The sequence below is a fragment of the Frieseomelitta varia genome, unplaced genomic scaffold, assembly GCF_011392965.1.
Source record: "Frieseomelitta varia isolate USP_RPSP 00005682 unplaced genomic scaffold, Fvar_1.2 scaffold_4, whole genome shotgun sequence".
In the NCBI taxonomy this organism is placed as follows: Eukaryota; Metazoa; Arthropoda; class Insecta; order Hymenoptera; family Apidae; genus Frieseomelitta; species Frieseomelitta varia.
In genome coordinates this window covers 70,520-89,485 of record NW_025110145.1, presented here as the reverse complement: position 1 = coordinate 89,485, position 18,966 = coordinate 70,520, and the positions used below count along the sequence as shown (strand labels likewise).

Sequence of the window (18,966 nt, the reverse complement as noted above, 5' to 3'; positions counted from 1 at the left end):
GTTCGCCCGTCTTCAGCGAAAAGAAATTGCACGACAGCTCGACGACGACAGTGACTCGTCGACGTTGTCAGAATTCGGCAGTTGTTGTCGGTCTCCGACTTGTTTGTTACGCGCTGAGAAGACTAAAGACTAATTGCACAATGGTTTGCTACGATACAGATACAACGCAGTTTGTTACGGCAAGCTCGACGGTGAACGTTGGTTGCTGCCCGCTTCGCTCGTCGCTCTCTCGTCGTGCCTTTTACAGCCTCCGGAGAGATGTTTTATGGAATGAATGAGACGTTATGTGGAATAAATATTTTTATTTCTCAACTAATACAAAGTGACTGAATTGAGTGAGTGAATGAGTGACCGACGCGGAATCACTCCTCTGACTGATTTGGTGTAAATGAAAATGAATGTATNTTCCACATACTGTCTCTCTCTCCAAGGCCAGAGAAAGTGTCCTTAGATGAGAGGTATGTTAGCACATCTGGCAATTCTCGGCAGGGCCGAGGCTTTGTAGGAATTGACCTGACTGACGCCTCGGAGGGTTCTGTTCTGCGCCAGAACACAGTTTGGTTTTCAGGCCGTGGAACAAACGCATGATAGAAGAATCACCAACGTATGAATATCACGCAACGTGAAATTCTACGTTCGCGTGATTTTCCAATTAAAAATTCGCTCGCTGCTTCGTTTTCTCTTTATTACAACGACGTTACGTTATCTCACAGTCCCTCGCGAGAACGTTATATTTATCAAAGAGTCACCACGCGGCTGTGCAAAATGCGGAATATTAACAACATACTTTGTCCCGGTATCTAAAAGTCAAATTAACTATCTCCAGGACAAACTCTGCACGCGTACACTATGCATAAATTAAAATTATCGCGCTCACTAGCAGGATCGTCGTAGTAAACTTCCAGATAGGGGAAAAGAGGCGAAAAAGTCGCGTCAAAACGAAATTCATTAATAATTAATTTATGGACGGTCATTTTTCTATTATTGGCAACGTGTTTTGTTGACGTTTTGCAATTAACCGCTCCCGCTGGCAACTGATTCGCGGACCATAACGAGTGACCGAAACCGTATACAATAATTCGTCCTTTCTTTTTCTTTTGAACTCGTCGGTATGATTTCTATCACTGGATAGAAGTTATTAAGAAGCAATAAACTTATCATTTGTTTTGCCTGAGTTACATTTATATATACTTAAGGGGGCAGTTTGACTAAAAATTACGAACACTTTGGAGGGCTAGTAAAACGAAAGTCGACATATTAGACTGACATGAGCTTTTGTGGTTTATTTTAACATATAATGAACTGTGAGAAGCAACATTAAAAAAGAGAAAAAGAGGGATCTTGTTTAGCTTTTTAACGGCATCCTTTTACATAACTTTTTTTTACAATGCCTATCGGCGTGCATGATTCCAGCCAAACCAGATTAGCTGCAACAAAAAGGCAGAAAAAGTTCAAAAGTAAATAATATTCTCTAGGGATTGACGATCCAACATTTTCATTTTTGTGAAAATTATGAAAATAGCAGCTATTTGTTTTCGATGTATCGAATTTATGCCAAAAATTTCTACTTTCTTGTTTATATTTTCCGAAATTATAAAAAGTTAAAAAATGTTCGATCGTCAATCCCTAGTAAATGTTACGCTAAAGATACGTATCAAGTTTCACAGTAATCGATTGATTAGATTCCGAGATATCTTGCAAACCGTTTCTAAAAACCTAGTTTCGAGAAAAACGCGTTTAAAGTTTCAGAACGTCATTTTTCATATGTATCCTTTACTTACGTTTTTTACTTATATATCGCGGTTCACAGTTCTTACAATTCTTACAACTAAATTGAATCCAAGTCCCCTAATAATCGATTCACCAAAACGTAATATTTGAATCACACGATTTACACTTTATAATAACTGCTTCAAGTGATACAAATTCAATTGTTCTGCATCCACGGATTTATTATTATACCCCAAGATATAGAAGTCGTTTCAAAGGCTAGGATCTTTTGTATCTTCTTTCTAAGACTTCAAACTACCATTTAAAACAAACAAACAAACAAACAAACAAATCGATTTTTTGAAAATTTCAAACTGTCCTGACCTCTTGAAACTGAGAAAATGTTGCAATGTTGGGACAGAGAATTCTCGGCGTGGTCATTTCAGCGCAAAAGGTTGACAGTTTCGTCCAATGTCGCATGTTTCTCAGCAAGTTGACGATGGATAAATTTTTCTTTTTTTTTCCACCGAGACGTGTTTCTGAGCTGGCTGGTCAATTTGACAAGGCCGAGACATGCTCGAGGCGATCGTCGCCCGATGTTCTCGCTGTCTTTAGCCTCTGTTTACAATTACTCAAGCCGCTCGTCACGTACGACAGGCCTCGTGTACCGCCTTTAAGAGTTTGCACTGGATCCTGGCCGTATTTGCTCGTGCGGTATGAATCTCGCGACTCGGGTCGCTTCGCATTTTTCTGGTGAAAACAAGCTTGTCGAATGCTTGTCGTTAAACAACGAGAAGCGATCGGATGTCTTGAGCACTTGTCTGAAAATGCTTGTCTTCTTGTTTCCTCGAGGAACACTTCTCCATTTCTGCGTATATACTTTTTCCTCTCTCTCTCTCTCCTTTTCATCTTGGATTTCTCGTTTGTTAGCAACGATGTATTTCGGTCTTGGTTTTAGTTCAGTTAACTTGTCGGTGTTGAACTTTGTTGGACTTTAGCTAGAGAGCCAGCAGCGATTCAGTGATTACTTAGAATACAAAACGCTCTAATTTCCTTAAATTTCACAAATTGTAAAACTTAGCAATACTGAAGTACTAGAATTTTTCAATTGTCCGATTACCATGCAACTTTAATGACTGAACATAATTTTCCATTCGTGTTACATTATTATCATTTATTGTTCGTTGATTGTTATTTACTGTTATTTAGTTATTATTTATCGTTACTGCATATTATTACTGCAACATTATTATATTACAGGGTAATATTAAAATGTAGAATACTGGAATTTTAACGATACAAGATAATTATTATTGTATCATTATTATATTATCAAGATCATTACCAATATAGAATTTCAACTATTCGATTATGTTGGAACTTTGATGATTTACGAGTCAGGAATTTCCATTCACATTGCACTATTATTATTTATTGTTATGTTGCTACTGCATTACTATCATATTACAAAGTGGAATTTGATAATATGAATCGACGAAGAGGGATTACAGGAGAATCCTCGAAATTTCTTTCGAGAAAGAAAAAAAGAAAAAAGAAAAGAAAGGAGTCACAGGAAATAGTACGACACCGAATTGGAAACCGAATTGGAAACGTCGGAAACACTCGCCATGGCGGTTTATCCGAGTAAACACCTTGTCTCGTCCGGCATAAAAATTTCTAACGTGTTTGCGCGTCTCGAGAAAACAATGGAAAGAAACGATCGACTCGACTTTCACGAGTAAATGGAATTGGTAATTAAAAGGCTGTGATTCCAAACGACGACGACGGCCAGTTTCTAATTAGAACGCCCCGGACTTTCCATCGTGACCGTGTCGAAAGCCTTATAAACTCAGATTTGCAAAAAATCACGGAGTTTCGTTGCGAATCGCTTGATTTCTAATCAGAAATGCACGTGGTCTCTGATGTCACGGTTGTCAGCCAACCCTGTAAGCTTCGGATTAAAGGAAAGTTGGGACGTTGTCGACGTCGTACTTGGCAACGATGGTTTTGAATATTCATCGTTTTATTTCGCCAACGAATATTTGGACACGATTTCTCTCATTCGACGTACGCTTTATGCTAATTCTAACGTCTGACAGTGGAAGCGTGCATGCAGGGGATTACAGGAGGGCACGCGAAGATATTCGAATATATCTTTCGACATATTTTATATTTGTGCATTTCGAAATTTCAACAGTGTTATAATGTATTTAGTAAATCACGGTTGTATCGGTGGAATTTTTTTACGATTCTGTACAGTACATATAGAGGTACAAGACTTCGATTGAAAAAAATGAAACAACACTTTGTATTTGTGAAGAGTATATAAAAAATTTTAGTGACAATTAACAATTGACGATTTTATTATAAAATACACGGTGCAATTTAAATATTACATCATCGGCGACAGGTACTAAATATTAAAAACAAAATGTCCAAAGGTCTTTGAGCAGTTCACACACAGAAATCACAAACAGTTAATTGTCCATTACGTTAATAAGTTTCAACATTGTCGCTATTTTTAAAGCTTGTTGTATATTAAAAATTATTATTAGTGCTTTATATAAATTTTACTAAATATATATACACACACACACTTTTAAATTGAATTCGAATTATAATATCAGTAACGCGTGTCATGATACCAATTAAATTTCAAAATATTTTATACGTATAATATGAAAATTATTGCCAATGAAAGTCTTCTGTGACAGTTAATATTCAGTGAAATCTGTGTTTCGTCCACTTTCAATTGATTTTCCTCGGTGTAATGTATCTCCATCGGTGTCTCTCCGGATTTGGTATGTAACTGGGACTGCGACTGGCTTTACCTTTTTCGTAGATGAGATTATCCGAGGCTTTTCGAAAGACGAATGTCGAGAGATCCGCACTCGCGTAAACCGTTTTCGAACAGACTGTATCGCGACCTGATGCCAATCGATGTAGTTGCAGGTACGTCGGAAGACGTCTCTTTCGAAGGGGGCAACTTCTTACTGCTCGAATCACGTACACGTGCTTCGTCTGCGTCGATTTGCTCGCCTGACTCTGTCGATCGGTCGTCAATACTCTGGAGAATACAAATAATATAAATAATGAAGCGTTAAACAATGCGCAACTGGGATTGCAAGACTAGACTGTAGAAATTTTCAGAATTTCTCTTTATAAGTGTTGTCTTTGAACGATTGAAATTTATCTTATCGAAATTCTTATCAGTGACCATGTGTTATGTGCGGAATAAGTAAGTTTAATAAAAATTTTGAAAATTATACAAATTGTTAAACGATATGGATAATTGGAGAGGATGATAGTGTAGAATATTTCTGAGACATTTTACTATGCACAAAAATTCGATTTAGTCACGTGTGTATATTATTGGTTAAATATTTTTAAAATGAAAATTAAAATGAAACGTGTGAATGATTTGACGTATAACTGAATATTAAATTAAATACGAGATAATTCAGTTTAAACATTTGAACAGCAATTAATGTTAGCAATCAACGAGTCAGTTTAAATACAATTTTTTCTAGTTACTTGAAACCATTTACTTTAACCATTAAATAATTAAATCGTCACTCGATTATAAATGACGATATTCTAACTGGACGATCTTCTATTAGACCACCATAACTAAAACTGAGAGAAGCAATAAAATTCGATCGAACAAAAGTTCCAAAATTATATTACAATATATATATAATATAATATATACATAATATAATATAAAGTACTCTGTGGAGAAAGAACCAAATGTTCGACAATACCAGTCAGAAGTTAAACTCGATCTTGCAAGAGTTATACACTACGTATAACATTATTTTTTCCCGTGGAGGAAAATCTTGGAAGAAGAACAGGGTAGTTCCATATTCTGTAGTTCCATATACCTCATCGTATACTTCCGGTCTCCTCTCGCGCGAGACAAATACTACATATAAATACATATATATATATATATAGTTTAAGCTCTGACTAATATTATCGGATATTTGGTACTGCAGAGTACTTTGTATCATGTAATTTTGGAATCTTTTGTTCAATATATATCGATTGAACAAAAAATTATATATGATATAATATAATTATATGATAATTATATTTTATATGTTATAGCACGATACTAATATTATATATAGTATCGTATTATATGATATATATATATATATATACACACACACAGCAGAGTACTTTATACCATGTAATTTTAGAATTTTTTGTTTAATATATATCGATTGAACAAAAAATTATATATGATATAATATAATTATTTGATAATTATATTTTATATGTCATAGTATAATACTAATATTATATATAGTAATACTATAATATAATACTAATATTATATATAGTAATACTATAATATAATATTAATATTATATATAGTATCGTATTATATGATATATATATATATATATATATTTACACTGCAGAGTAGTTTATATCATGTAATTTCGGAATTTTTTGTTCAATATATATCGATTGAACAAAAATTTATATATGATATAATATAATTATATGATAATTATATTTTATATGTTATACTATGATACTAATATTATAATAATACTATAATATAATACTAATATTATATATAGTAATACTATAATATAATATTAATATTATATATAGTATCGTATTATATGATATATATATATATATATATATTTACACTGCAGAGTAGTTTATATCATGTAATTTCGGAATTTTTTGTTCAATATATATCGATTGAACAAAAATTTATATATGATATAATATAATTATATGATAATTATATTTTATATGTTATACTATGATACTAATATTATATATAGTATCGTACTATATCATATATGTATATATATATACATATTGTTTCACAAGGAAGTTCCTCGAAATCTCGGAAAATCTCGCAGTCCAGCCGATAGTGAAATTTTTCACCGAACAGAAGTAGAAGATAGGAATCACGTTTAACGCGAGAACGCATAGAGCGTAGAAAATTTGTCAGAGTGCCGGGTGTGTCGGCGGGGGCGTGTCGGAAGTCGCTGAATAATGAAAGCAGCGCGCCTCGCGCGGATCGAAACAATGTTTCCTCTGTTTTCTCCGGCAGCGACATCGAACTCGCGCCTGCACACGAGCGCGTAATTTTAAGGCTCCTCGGAGCGGTGACGCGAGTTTGGCAAATTCCAACGTGCCATTTAAATAATTCGCCAAGAACAACACGTACTTCCTCGGGGCGATCGATCGTTCCGCTTCCTCGGTGTCCCTCAGGCAAGAGGCGTTGACTTTTCTTTCCAGTCGAATATCCGAGCCCACGTTGCGGCACGTGTTCGTCGTCGTCGGATCGATCGACTCGCGTTCGCGATCTTCCCTCGAATCCGAGCGATTCCCGGCTTGTTTCGTCTTCGTCTTCGTCTTCGTCGTCCCGTCGATCTCGACTGCGGCTGATCGCCCATCCGCTTGGCTGCCGACGCTTTTACGCAGGCTTTCCTCCAGCTCCGGCAAATCGCGGAGAAACGTTTGGCCTTCGCCGCCGAACGGACCTGTTCTGAAACAATTGCGCGTGTCTATCGGACGGTGGAGGCTAAAACATGCTGAACTGCAAAAATACATATATAGGCTACGGTGAAACTTTTCACAACGCGTGTATCTACGTGAAATTTCACATTTATATTCCTTGAAAGCGATTTTTCTTTTTCAGAGGAATCGTTCGAAAATTTGACTTGGAAATTAATTACGAGATACGATGGAGATTTCTCTTTTTAACGCTAGAACTGCCAAAAATGGACAAAACGATTTGTATTAATTCTGCTATGGAAACTTTATATATTTATGTCGGTGTATTTTTAGACACTCGAGTGATTTTTAACATATTTTAACAAAATATATTAATATTTTGATATATTTCTCTTAATACAGTGGTTAATATAGTGCTCTTTATTGTATTATTAATTTTCTCTTACATTTCAACTTCTTTACTACAAACATAGAGTGGGCCAAAAGTTTCTTCTCTTCTTCTTCTTTTCAATATAACATCAAAATATGAGAGAAGACTAATTTTATTAATTTTAAATTAAATTTGAGTTCAAACATGAATTTAATCTGCAACGAAAAAAAAAAAAAAATTGAAGGAATATATAATAAAAAATTACGGATTTATTTACCGACTCTATTATATTTTAGTCGTCGATAGTTCTAGCGTTAATTAATCCGAAATTTTTTGAAGAATTGAAATAAATACATTTATATCATACTCTAACAATATCTGTTCGAATATGCTTTCGTAAGGTCGACTACTTCGAACAATTTATTTCAAAGATACTCTCGAAAGTCCGACACTGATCGGAAGGAACAAAACGAGCAAACGATAATACCTGCTTCCGTCGTTGTGCCTTTTTCTCGCGAGCACGTTCTCTGTGTCAGAGTGAGCTCTCTTCAGCATTGTCTGCTCCCTCTTCCGATGCCTGTTCAGCTCCATGATTATCATACGTCGAATGATCGTGTTCAATTCCTCCTCCTCCTTGTCGCAGCGTCTGTTTTTCATAAGAAACTTTCACAAATGAGTGAACGCGTGCGATTATAATACACGGGGCACGAGGGGACGAACGAGAGCGTACTGTTCTTAGAAATTTAATGGCAGAGGTCGACGACACTCGTACACAGTTAGCTTTTCCCTCGCGAGAAAATGCACGGTCACTGAATTACTACCCGATCGAAATCAATCCGATGGACTAGAAAGCGTTAAATAATACAGGAGGAGGGGGAGGGGCAATGACCGTCGCGTGTTCGTGACAGTTACGGATTAAATCATCGAAAGGTTGGAACTGAAGTTACAATCCGATCGTAGGTGGAGGTCCCGCAGAAATCAGAGATCCTTATTTTACGCGCGATAACGCACGTAACGAACGAATTACGATTCGTTCTGTCGTGTTAAAATTTGAAATTAATGAAATGTCACAGGATTTAAAAATAATCGATAACGTTCGAATTGAAGTTGACAACTTTCTTGATTGACAAAACGTGTTCGCGTATGTTTGAGTATACGTTTACAACCGTGTATCTCGACTCGACAGCTCGTTGGAAATAAAAAAAGTCGCGAGCTCGATGAAAATTACATGATTCGATGTAAATCAACAAATGTACGTATACGATGCATATGATATAATTTAATTACATTTAATGTTATCAGCATATAATATTTAATATACACGATTCACGTGCTATACGTAATAAGAACATGAATCTTCGATTAAGTGCCATTTAGAATCAGAATTTCTACAATGAATATATATTTTGAAGTTTAAGTACGTTTTCAAATTGATTCTAAATTTTATCAATGTAATTGTAAGCCTGATTGCTGGAATAACTTTCGCAAGATCGACTTCTTCAAACAAGTCCATTCATTTTCAAACTACTTCTATCCGAAACGACCGAAAGTTTTCGATCAAAATTTTTGCAATTCGATTGCCACAGAATATCCAACAAGTCTGGCAAAAATACATCGAGTATTCACATCTTAATTAACTTACGATCTCGTTGGGAAAACTGTTGACTCAAGCGTTGAATCCTTCTCTGGAGACAGTCCAACGTCCTTCCTTGTTTCTTCGCGTCGAGATTGCGTCGCGAGTTCACCTCCCGTGGAAATTTCCCGAATTGTTGAGACCGTTCCGAAACTCTCTTGCCTCTGCGTTCCCTTCGAAGCAGAAGACTCCTCCTCGAGCGTATCAGCCACGCTCGAAGGATTTCGATTTTCTTCCCGATCCACCATCGTGAGATCGACTATCTTCTCGACGAAACGTTCCTTCGAATTTTTCACAGCGCTCCCCTGCAAAACTGAGACCAGAAACATCTCCGGCGATGGTTCCTCGGCTTTCATTTCGAAATTCCCCGTTTCCCGCGAACGTTCGCCGTCTCTTTCAATCTTCAAATGCGCCTCGAGTTCGCGCGACGCTCGAGCTTCGTTGTCGTTTTCACGAGCGAACGCGTCGTCCTCCGCGTGTCTTTCCACCGCGGGAACCCTCTTCATCACGGCGTCGTCGGTGAATTTCTCCTCGGACCAATCCATAAATTTCGTCGGACACGCTGCGCCGGCTTCTCGGAACGTCGTGTCGTATCTCGGAATCGTTTCTTCGTTCGAAAACGGTACGACGTTCTGCGATTCGTCCGACGCATCTACGTTCACTTTTCTCACGATGTCGTTGGAAGTTTCGTTCAGGTGCTCGTTCATTTCGTCGTTTGACGTGTGTCTCAGGTTTGGCGATTTTTGTTGATAATAATCGTCACGACGCTTCTCCGAGTGTTGGAGGTGAGTTTTTTGTTTTATCGTTGAAGAGACACTTACGAATATTGCTTGGAAACGTGAAGCAACGTCTCTACACGCTGAAAGCAGATCTTTTTTGAAAAAGTTACTATTTTTATTAGAATTAGTTGATTTTCAAAGTAATGAGAAAGAGGTTAATTGTCTTTTAAAGTAATGAAAAAGAAAAAGAAAAGAAAAATGAGCACACTGGATATTGTACGTATAGTATATTTAAGAGTCGAATTTATTCCTTTCACGGTAACAATATCTTTTTAAGTTAGTACAGAAGTAAATATACGTAAATATTCGATCTTATGACATTTGGAAACTGTGCGATTCATTTTCATCAGAACTTTAATTAAATAAAGTAACCGTAGACAAATATTTGATATTTAAATCGAAATCAAATTTTCAAGCTGGATCACAAAATGCCTGAGAAAATTAAATTATAAAATATATATATATATATATTAAATTAATAAAACAAGAGAAGCATCTCACAAAGCATTTAAAAATGAATTCTACGAAGTTTCTAATCTAGTGAAAAGAGAGATAAAAATATTCTCCATACGTATGTACACAGGGACCATTAATCTATCAAAACCAGCGTTCGCTTAGATCAGTCAAAAAAAAAAAAAAAAAAGAAAAAAAGAAAAGAGACAATCCAGAGATAGTTTCGTTACACTATCCAAAGACCATTCAATCCAATTTTACAATATCAACCATCCATCGAAACCAGCGTTCGCTTAAAACAATCAAAAGAGAGAGAGAGATTAAAAAAAGAAAGATCCAATTCTTTCGTTACGCTATCCAAAGATCATTCGATCCAATCTTACCGATACGAACGAGCTTCTACACGCGGTTGAAAACGAAAAAAGAAGATTGGAAACGCGTGTATCCAATCGTATAATTAAAAACCATCGGATCAGAAGACAAATCGTTTCAGCAAAAGTCACCGATTCGCCGACAAAGCAACGACTCGCGAACGGTGCGCGGATATACGACGTACGTAGAGCGAAAGTCAACAGTCGAACTCGGGGAAAATTGAATCGAATCGATTGACCGTTTGCGATTATTCGATTTGACGAACCGCGATTTAATTTCTCTCTCTCTCTCTCTCTCTCTTTTTACCACGGTTGCGAAACTAACGACAACGGATTTCGCGTACGAAAATTCATTGGGAGACGGCCGGAGGCGGCCACAGGGGAGAGAGGGAGAGCGCAATCGGCGCGATACAATCAATTAAATTCAATTACGAGGTAGTCGCGCGCACGGACAAGCTTACAGGACGAAAATCGGCGCAATTACACTCGTCCTCGACAGGTGGGCTGGCCGAAAATTGATTTGCCACGAGCCGCTGCCCCGCGTTCGATTTTTTCCCAACTCCTTCTCGACCGGTAGATCGACACAGCAGTCTCGAAACGCTCGACGCGACGTGAAGAAGATTCCATGCGAGCAAACTGACGCGGATCAACGACAATATCGTGATCACTTCTCCCGGAGCACTTGATATTTGCACGGTAGATCATCGCGATCACGAACGCGAGAGTTCGTCCATGTTAATTAATCCCGATTTTTTTCTTTCTCTTTAAATTAGCGCGTAATTTTTCTCACTGGAGGATTTAGGTTATCCAGGGAAGGATAGATCCGAATTTTGCCAATGTGACCGACGATTTGCTATTGTTTCCGCTTGTTTGCCCTGTATCGTTTAGGTACACGCGAAGTTGTCGTTCATTTCGAACTTTCCCGATCGTTCGGTAGTTTTTCCACTTCTGGCAAATGCAACAACCCGAATATGTACCCGAATATGTCTCGTTTCGTAAATTTGGAGATGCTTGAAATCTCGTCTGTTTAACACTAGAATTACCAGTGATAAAACTATGAGATTTATACATCAGTGAAAGTTAAGTGCAAAGAACAGAGGGAAAAGTTTTCACTGCGACATAGAACACAAACTTTTGTTAATATGTTTTCCGAAAAATTATTCAAACTGTAGTAGAGTATAGTATATAAAAATATATAATTTCTAATGATTCTACAAAATTTCTATGAAGAATTGCAAATTACAAATTGATCATTTTGACTATATTGTTAAATTTCAAGATGATCTCTTTACAATACTGAGATTTTTCATCAATTTAAGGATCAAAGTAATATTGAAATTGATATAATAATAACAATAATATTACAAATATTTTTGCAATTAATTATATTTTACTAGAACGCTGTAGTTTTCGTTTTAGGGACAAACATAAATTGCCACTTAAATTGCATGAAAATTGTTTATCAATGATTTAGATATCCGAAACCATATTTAAATCGTGTAAATCTACCTCACATTGTAATAACTGTACTATAATTACTATAGTGCTAAAACCGTGAATTATAAATTCTAAATCGCTTACAGCGAGGTCGATGCAACTTTAAACAAAATCAAATAGAATCGATCCTGAAACCAGAAAATGAAAATTAAATGCCCGTAGTTTGGAATTAATTTCCAAACCGAACCATTGCAGATGCATTTCCGGCGCGAATATATCTTTTCGACGAGTATGCACGCGAATATGCGTTCGATAAATTGTAAGATACAATTTTATGCAAACGGTGTCTCGCCTCAAATATTAAACGAGCGAGTCTTTGGAATTGCAAATCGCGCACGACGATTAATATGTATGGCATCGCGGAATTTAATATGTCGTTTCGCGATGATTTTACGGTAGATACGATCGGATCGTGATCAACCTGATCCATTGCCGGCAACCGTGACGTATTAATGGACTCAGTGTTAAAATACTCGAGGTCATGAACTTGCACGCCGAAGCATGAGATTCTCATCGAAGACATTAAAGTAGAAAAAAGAAGAAGAAAATAGGAAACTTTACATTATAAATTTTAAATCTCCAAAAATACACTGTCTCACGTGTGTAAAATTTCCAGCAAAAATTACAAACTGATAGTCTTGCATGAAATATTATATTTTACATAATTTTAACGAAGATCTGAGAAAGTTGAGTAAAACCTGTCGTCGCGTAACCATTTCAACCACTTCGATATTTTGCCTCCGGTTTGAAGATAATAATTTATTTCAATAAACGGGAGAGATCTCTCGTCATACAGGAAGGAAAAAAGAGAAAGTGACGAGAGCAAGCGTCAAGGTGAGAACGAAGACATTATATGTATAAAAAGAATCAAGAACAAGGAAAACAAGATCGAGGACAGTATTATGATACAGAGATAAAAATACGATGAAATTACCGTGAAATAAAATTAGTGATAGGTAATAAGATAAGATAGTAATGAATAATAAATATAGTAGTTACAGTAACAGATGAACTTAATGAATACAGTAAAAAAAATGCAATAAAATAGCAGATAGAACAAAAAAATGTACAATAAAGTGTGATAAGGGATAAAGGGAATGAATTATGCTGAGGTTGACCAGGGCTTTATACGTCTCTCTTTTGAAGCTAATAAATTCAGTTAATTTTATTGTAATGCACAGGTATTAGTGTTACACAGGTCGCGTACGATCGTGTTAGTGTGATTAAATCTGGAAGAATGGGACATGGAATACGGGGGAATAAAAAGAAGAGGAAACCTAGAATTAATTAAGCTGAGAACCTGAGCACAGTCAACAACATCCATTTATGAACTTTGAACAGTCCGGTTGCAAGTAAATGGAAATTGCGCCCGGAGTATAAATTAATAAACGAAACCTCTTGAAAAAAAAGTTAAAAAATTCATCTGCAATCCCATTTAAAAAGATAAATCTATCTACATTTATCAGCAATCTCTGCCACAATCTCCTATTTCATCACCCGAAAGAGTTAGACGAAGCACTCCAACGTCGACATTCCAACACCACGTTTGACGTTTCGAACACGTTTCAAAAACTGTATCTGTAACTGTGTAAATGTGTCCATCGGCGAAGATTGAAACCAAGATTGGAAACGTGTTTAACATCGCGTTTGTTCATCGATCAAACGTTATCGTTCCTTCTCTCGGTGGCGGAGAATTGAATCCGAATGAAACCTGGTGACCAGCGTTCGAGCACTGGTTTTTCACCCGCTTCCTATCCACGAGTGGCGTGTATCGAGTATCCGGCTTCACCCTTTAATTCGCACGCATCGCACGTATACACGGGACGTTGACGATTCGAGGACGCTGTTGAACGTCAAACGCATGCCCACGCTGCGAGGACTCTCTAATGGAGTGTCCTGCCGGGTCGAGTGGCTCCGTTGCATATCATTTACCTTTACGAGCAAACGCGGACTACGCACTTGGCATAACGTCGATGCTTTTAACCATCGTGATCCTGACGGGCCGGTTACTTCGGCCAGGTTTCGAGGAATCCCACCCTGGGACGAGACGCAACGCGGCTCGTAAGTCACCGCTTAATCCCACGTTCATCCCCGCGGGATCCTCTATAAATAAAGTCCCCGACGATTTTTATGCTCCGTTGCCAGCCGATCTCGCTGTCATTGGACTCGGCCAGATTTACGCTCGACCAGACATTATCGTGACATTACCAGACTGTCGATAGCTTTGGTATTATATGATATTCTCCGATGTACTCTTTAGTTATGCAAGTGTCTTTGATTAGACTGCGGATATTTACGCAGAAGATGATTGAAGGAACGAGACTTGTGACAAAGCGGAACACTAAATTTAAATAACTTATATTTAATGATTATTAATATTTATCATAAATATTGTTATTAGTTTATTATAAATTTATTATGATTGCTAGTATGTATCATTTAATAATAATTAATATTTAAATGTTGTAACAAGAACTTCGGATTTTGAATATCGTGTATATTTTTGCAGACTGCGGACATATTCCGTGTATCCTTTCGTAACTGTAAAGTACCATAATCATTGCTTGATAAAGCAGAAAAATTAAAAGAAAGTTCAGTCGATGAAATTGAAATTGAAAGTTTCTACAGGAGATGAAAAAAGATTATTATTAATGATACTATTATTTGGAAAATAATTGAAGGAATGCTCGTAACAAAACAAAGATTTGTTTGGGGAATATGTACAGAAAATTCGCAAGAACTGCGGATTTTGTGTACATGTTCCATATATCCTTTCGAAACTGCGATCCAATTGTTCGACGAAACGAACATTAAAAAGAACTCGCTTCATTCGATAAAACTGAAACTGAATATTTCCACGGGAGATAGAGGAAACTAGTTAAAAAATTTGTTGAAACAATTTTTTACTATTTTTTACTATTGTTATTAATGATACTAGCAAGTAATCGAAAATTTGTCTTTGTGCGAAGGTGAAGTTATTCACTCGTCCGAAAATTTTTTTACCACACGACTCTGTGATGAAACTGAGATCGCGATCGAGTCACGCGGTGCTTTCCCTTCGGACGATGACGTATCTGGGAAACTTGGTGAAAGTTGTGCCCTAATTTGACGTTTGAGGATCTCGAGACGTTGTCACAAGAAAAGTTAAATAAGTCTATTTATAGCGTCGCTCATAACTGTCCTCGTAATAGGTCAACAGCGGCATGAAATATCCTCTTCAAGTAGAATCACGCTTTCCACGGAACGACACGCCGCATAGATTATTTATAATGCAAATAGAAATCGCGTGGCTACCATAACGAGTACGATTACGGTGAGCGACGACTCTTTAAGTGACATTTAAAAATTGAAAATATTAACGGTACGTTAAAAAATGTGGCAGATGAGTCTGCGAGATCAAATCAGACACGGTTTTGAAGCCAGTATAGACAACCGTGTATTTTCTCGAGTGTTTTCATGCTCTACTTAACAACATCCTTTTACCCTAACGTCGAAACGGTCGCTGCTTACGTAAGCTCCTTACCTTCGAGGCTTCTGTAAGCTCCTGCTGGTTTTCACTCGGAGAAGAAGCTGTATTATTGTTTCGAACTGGACGACAAGCGATTTCAAAATGACCAGGGAAAAGATGATGGCGCAACAACGAACGTCGAATTGATACGTACCACTTCAACTTCGATAAATTTTATGTTTGCGCCCGTATGAACCCGGAGTTGAGAAACCAGTTTGGGTGTCGCCTCGTTGACCCTGGCTATTGCACAAGAGTGCCATGTACAATGTTGGACCGCCCAAGTATGGCTTGGGACCAAGCGGAAAACTACGGATTTTGATTGCTTGTTTTATCGATCAGTGTGTGTGAGAGAGAGTGTGTGTAAAGTGATTCGTCTAATTTCTAACGATCTATCATTTTCGAGTCATTTTCGTGTATAATTTGTCTCACATGGTTACCTAAGAGTGTCCTAACAAACAGTAGATCAGATTGCTTAATTAGAGTACAAATTTCATGATAAAATTCATGAAATGCATCACTCGTGTTTCCACAAAGTATAGAGTGGTCACTGAAAAACTGAAGAGTTTGAGATAATTCATAAAAGAGAATTTTAATTCATAAAAATTCACTTGTAATACTTAAAAAAAACCCGTTAATTATATTTCCAAATAAAATAATAAAAAATTTTAAAAACATGTGTTTGTGAAAGTTATCTTTGTTTTGTATCATTCAGTGACCGTCCTGTATTTCGGTGGCCACTCTATACAAGTATTTGTGAAAATGTAGAGAGTGAATAATTCAGTCGCCAATTCTCGTATCAATCCAACAACAAAGTGCTGAACAAAATAAATACTTTGACAAAAGAAACTTCTTCCAACAGATTTTACTCGGTCTACAACTGACAGATTAATTGTCTCTACGAAACTCCGTGTAGAAACGAGGAATTCTCTAACTCTTAGGCCTACCACATGATTCTCTGATCTACTGTAATAGAAGGCTGACTCTAGGATTCTGTCCTTTCTGAACGATTAACTTTTTCAAATTCCCTTTTGCATTTCTCTCAAAATGCACTTCTTTGTTTGCTCTTGCGCTGGAATGACGTGCCACGCACATTGAGAATCTTTTCCTCCAAAATTGCAATATTTCTTCAGTTTTAAATATATTTAATAGGCACAAACAAATAATAAATTTGTTAATAATTTCTCAATCATTTCTATCCAGTGATGGATAGAAATCATACCGACGAGTTTAAAAAGAAAGGGACGAATTATTGTACACGATTTGGTCACTCGTTATGGTCCGCAATCAGCTGCCCAGCGCAAATGGTTAAGGGCTCGTCGCTGTCAAGTCGTACTTGAGATCGTGTGAGGGTAACGCTGTTGACAAAAGAATTGGAAAGTAACTGAAAGTGAAACTAAGCACGCGTCGTCTGCATATGTCACGCAGATGGCCAATCAAAAAATAATATAAGGAATAGCTTTCTCTGATTCTGTCATTTGGCGGCTTGCACGTGCTTGCATAGCTAGAAAACAAACTATTGTGAAACACACGATCGCTTCAACTGATGCGAAGGGAAATCTGCATGATAAGACTACGATTATTCTTTGTCATCTTCCTACTGATTATACCGAGGGACACGAGAAGAAGAAGGTGTTAAAGAAACGAGGAACGATATATGAACCAAGCGACCGACGAGGGAAAAGCGTTCTCCGAGTGGCGACATTTTCTCAGAATGGTTCCCTCATCTGGTCAAAAACCTGGCGTGAAAGAAATGAAGAAGGGGTGAGGCGCGCAACAGCGTATTTCTGCTGTTTCGTGGCTCTCTTAGGAGCTCTTAGCGGATCGTACGAAAAGTTTCATGCATACGAATGTGCGAGAAACTTTGGATGCACAGCGTTTCACGACGGGTTTGGAATTAACGGCAGACAGAGAGAAAAAGAGAAAGAGAGAAAGAGAAAGAGAGAATTGAAATAAATGGAAGAACAAGGAAAGAAGGTGAAATAATATCGTAGTATAATACATAATATTATTTCCTTTATTACTAGCTCTCTGTCCTTTGGTAAAATTTTATCAAAAATGTACATGGAACGCGCAAGGATGGTGAAAAAAGTTTCTACGAAGTTTCGTTCGAACTTATAATTGGCAGATATCACGACTTTCAGTTCAAATGTTGGAGCGAATCAATTTTCCTTCAACTACCTTCGACATAAACTTCCACGAAGTAAAAGTACAGCTGTGACGAAGAAAAGCGTGACGAAAGGAAGAGGAAGAGAAATAAAGGAACCACGCTAACAACTAATCTAACAAATCCCTGAATCTTAGACGCTGATCCAATGGAAATTACCAAGTCTGGGAAGAACAGTAGCGAGAATTATCTTGTATAAAAGTGGAGTGACATTAAAGAAATAAAAAAAAAAAAAAAAATATAAAAAAATAAAAGAAACTGTAGAAAAACACAAATTATCGGCCTGATTACGAGAGCAACGTGATTTCTGTCTTGCAGGCGGCGCGGAGACAGACGCGGTACAGGCGATCTTGGCCAGATACCTTCAGAGGCGTCTTCAGGGCTCGCAGCTGTCGACGCCGCCTCCGCCGGCTGTCCTCTTCAGTAGTAATAACCAGGCCAGAGCGAGGCAAGCGCAGAGGGCCACTAGCAATGCGTTGCCGAGGAATGTCAGCGAGAAAGAGAGGAGGGAGCGCGTGGAGGATTACGAGGATTACGAGGACGACCTTGAGGGCTTCGAGGACAGTGAGAGGAGCAGGACCAGATTCGATCTCTTCGCCGGTAAATCCTTCAACCTCGCTCATATTTCGTCTTCTTCCGCGTCGATCCACGTATCTCGATCGTGTGTTTTGTCGTTTTCGATCTCCCAAACAAACCATTGCAACGGCTAATTGAAAAAGTTTGTTCGACAGTTATCGTCTCTTGATGAGACAAATCGGTAAATCTGATGGTTGAAGGAAGGAATTTTTATTCTACGATTTGAATTAATTGGTTCGTTTGCGATTGGTAAAAGTGCCTTTGGTAAAATTGGTGATTTGTTCGGTTAAATTGGTTAAATTTTTATCGTAATTGCTTGATTTGTTAGATCGTGGATTTTGATGCAAACTCGTGTCTTTGTTTTCAACCGGAAATTGTCTCATCCAGTAAATTTTATAGAAACTTGTACTTT

General features: G+C 37.3%; 1 protein-coding gene across 1 annotated transcript in view; it reads left to right on the top strand.

Moving 5' to 3' along the window:
- LOC122531427 overlaps window positions 1-18,966 on the top strand; it is a 113,971-nt gene that overhangs the window by 28,587 nt on the left and 66,418 nt on the right. Inside the window, exon 2 of the mRNA XM_043659348.1 lies at window positions 18,297-18,578. Coding sequence (XP_043515283.1) covers window positions 18,297-18,578 — 282 coding nt within the window. The remainder of the gene's footprint in view (window positions 1-18,296; window positions 18,579-18,966) is intronic.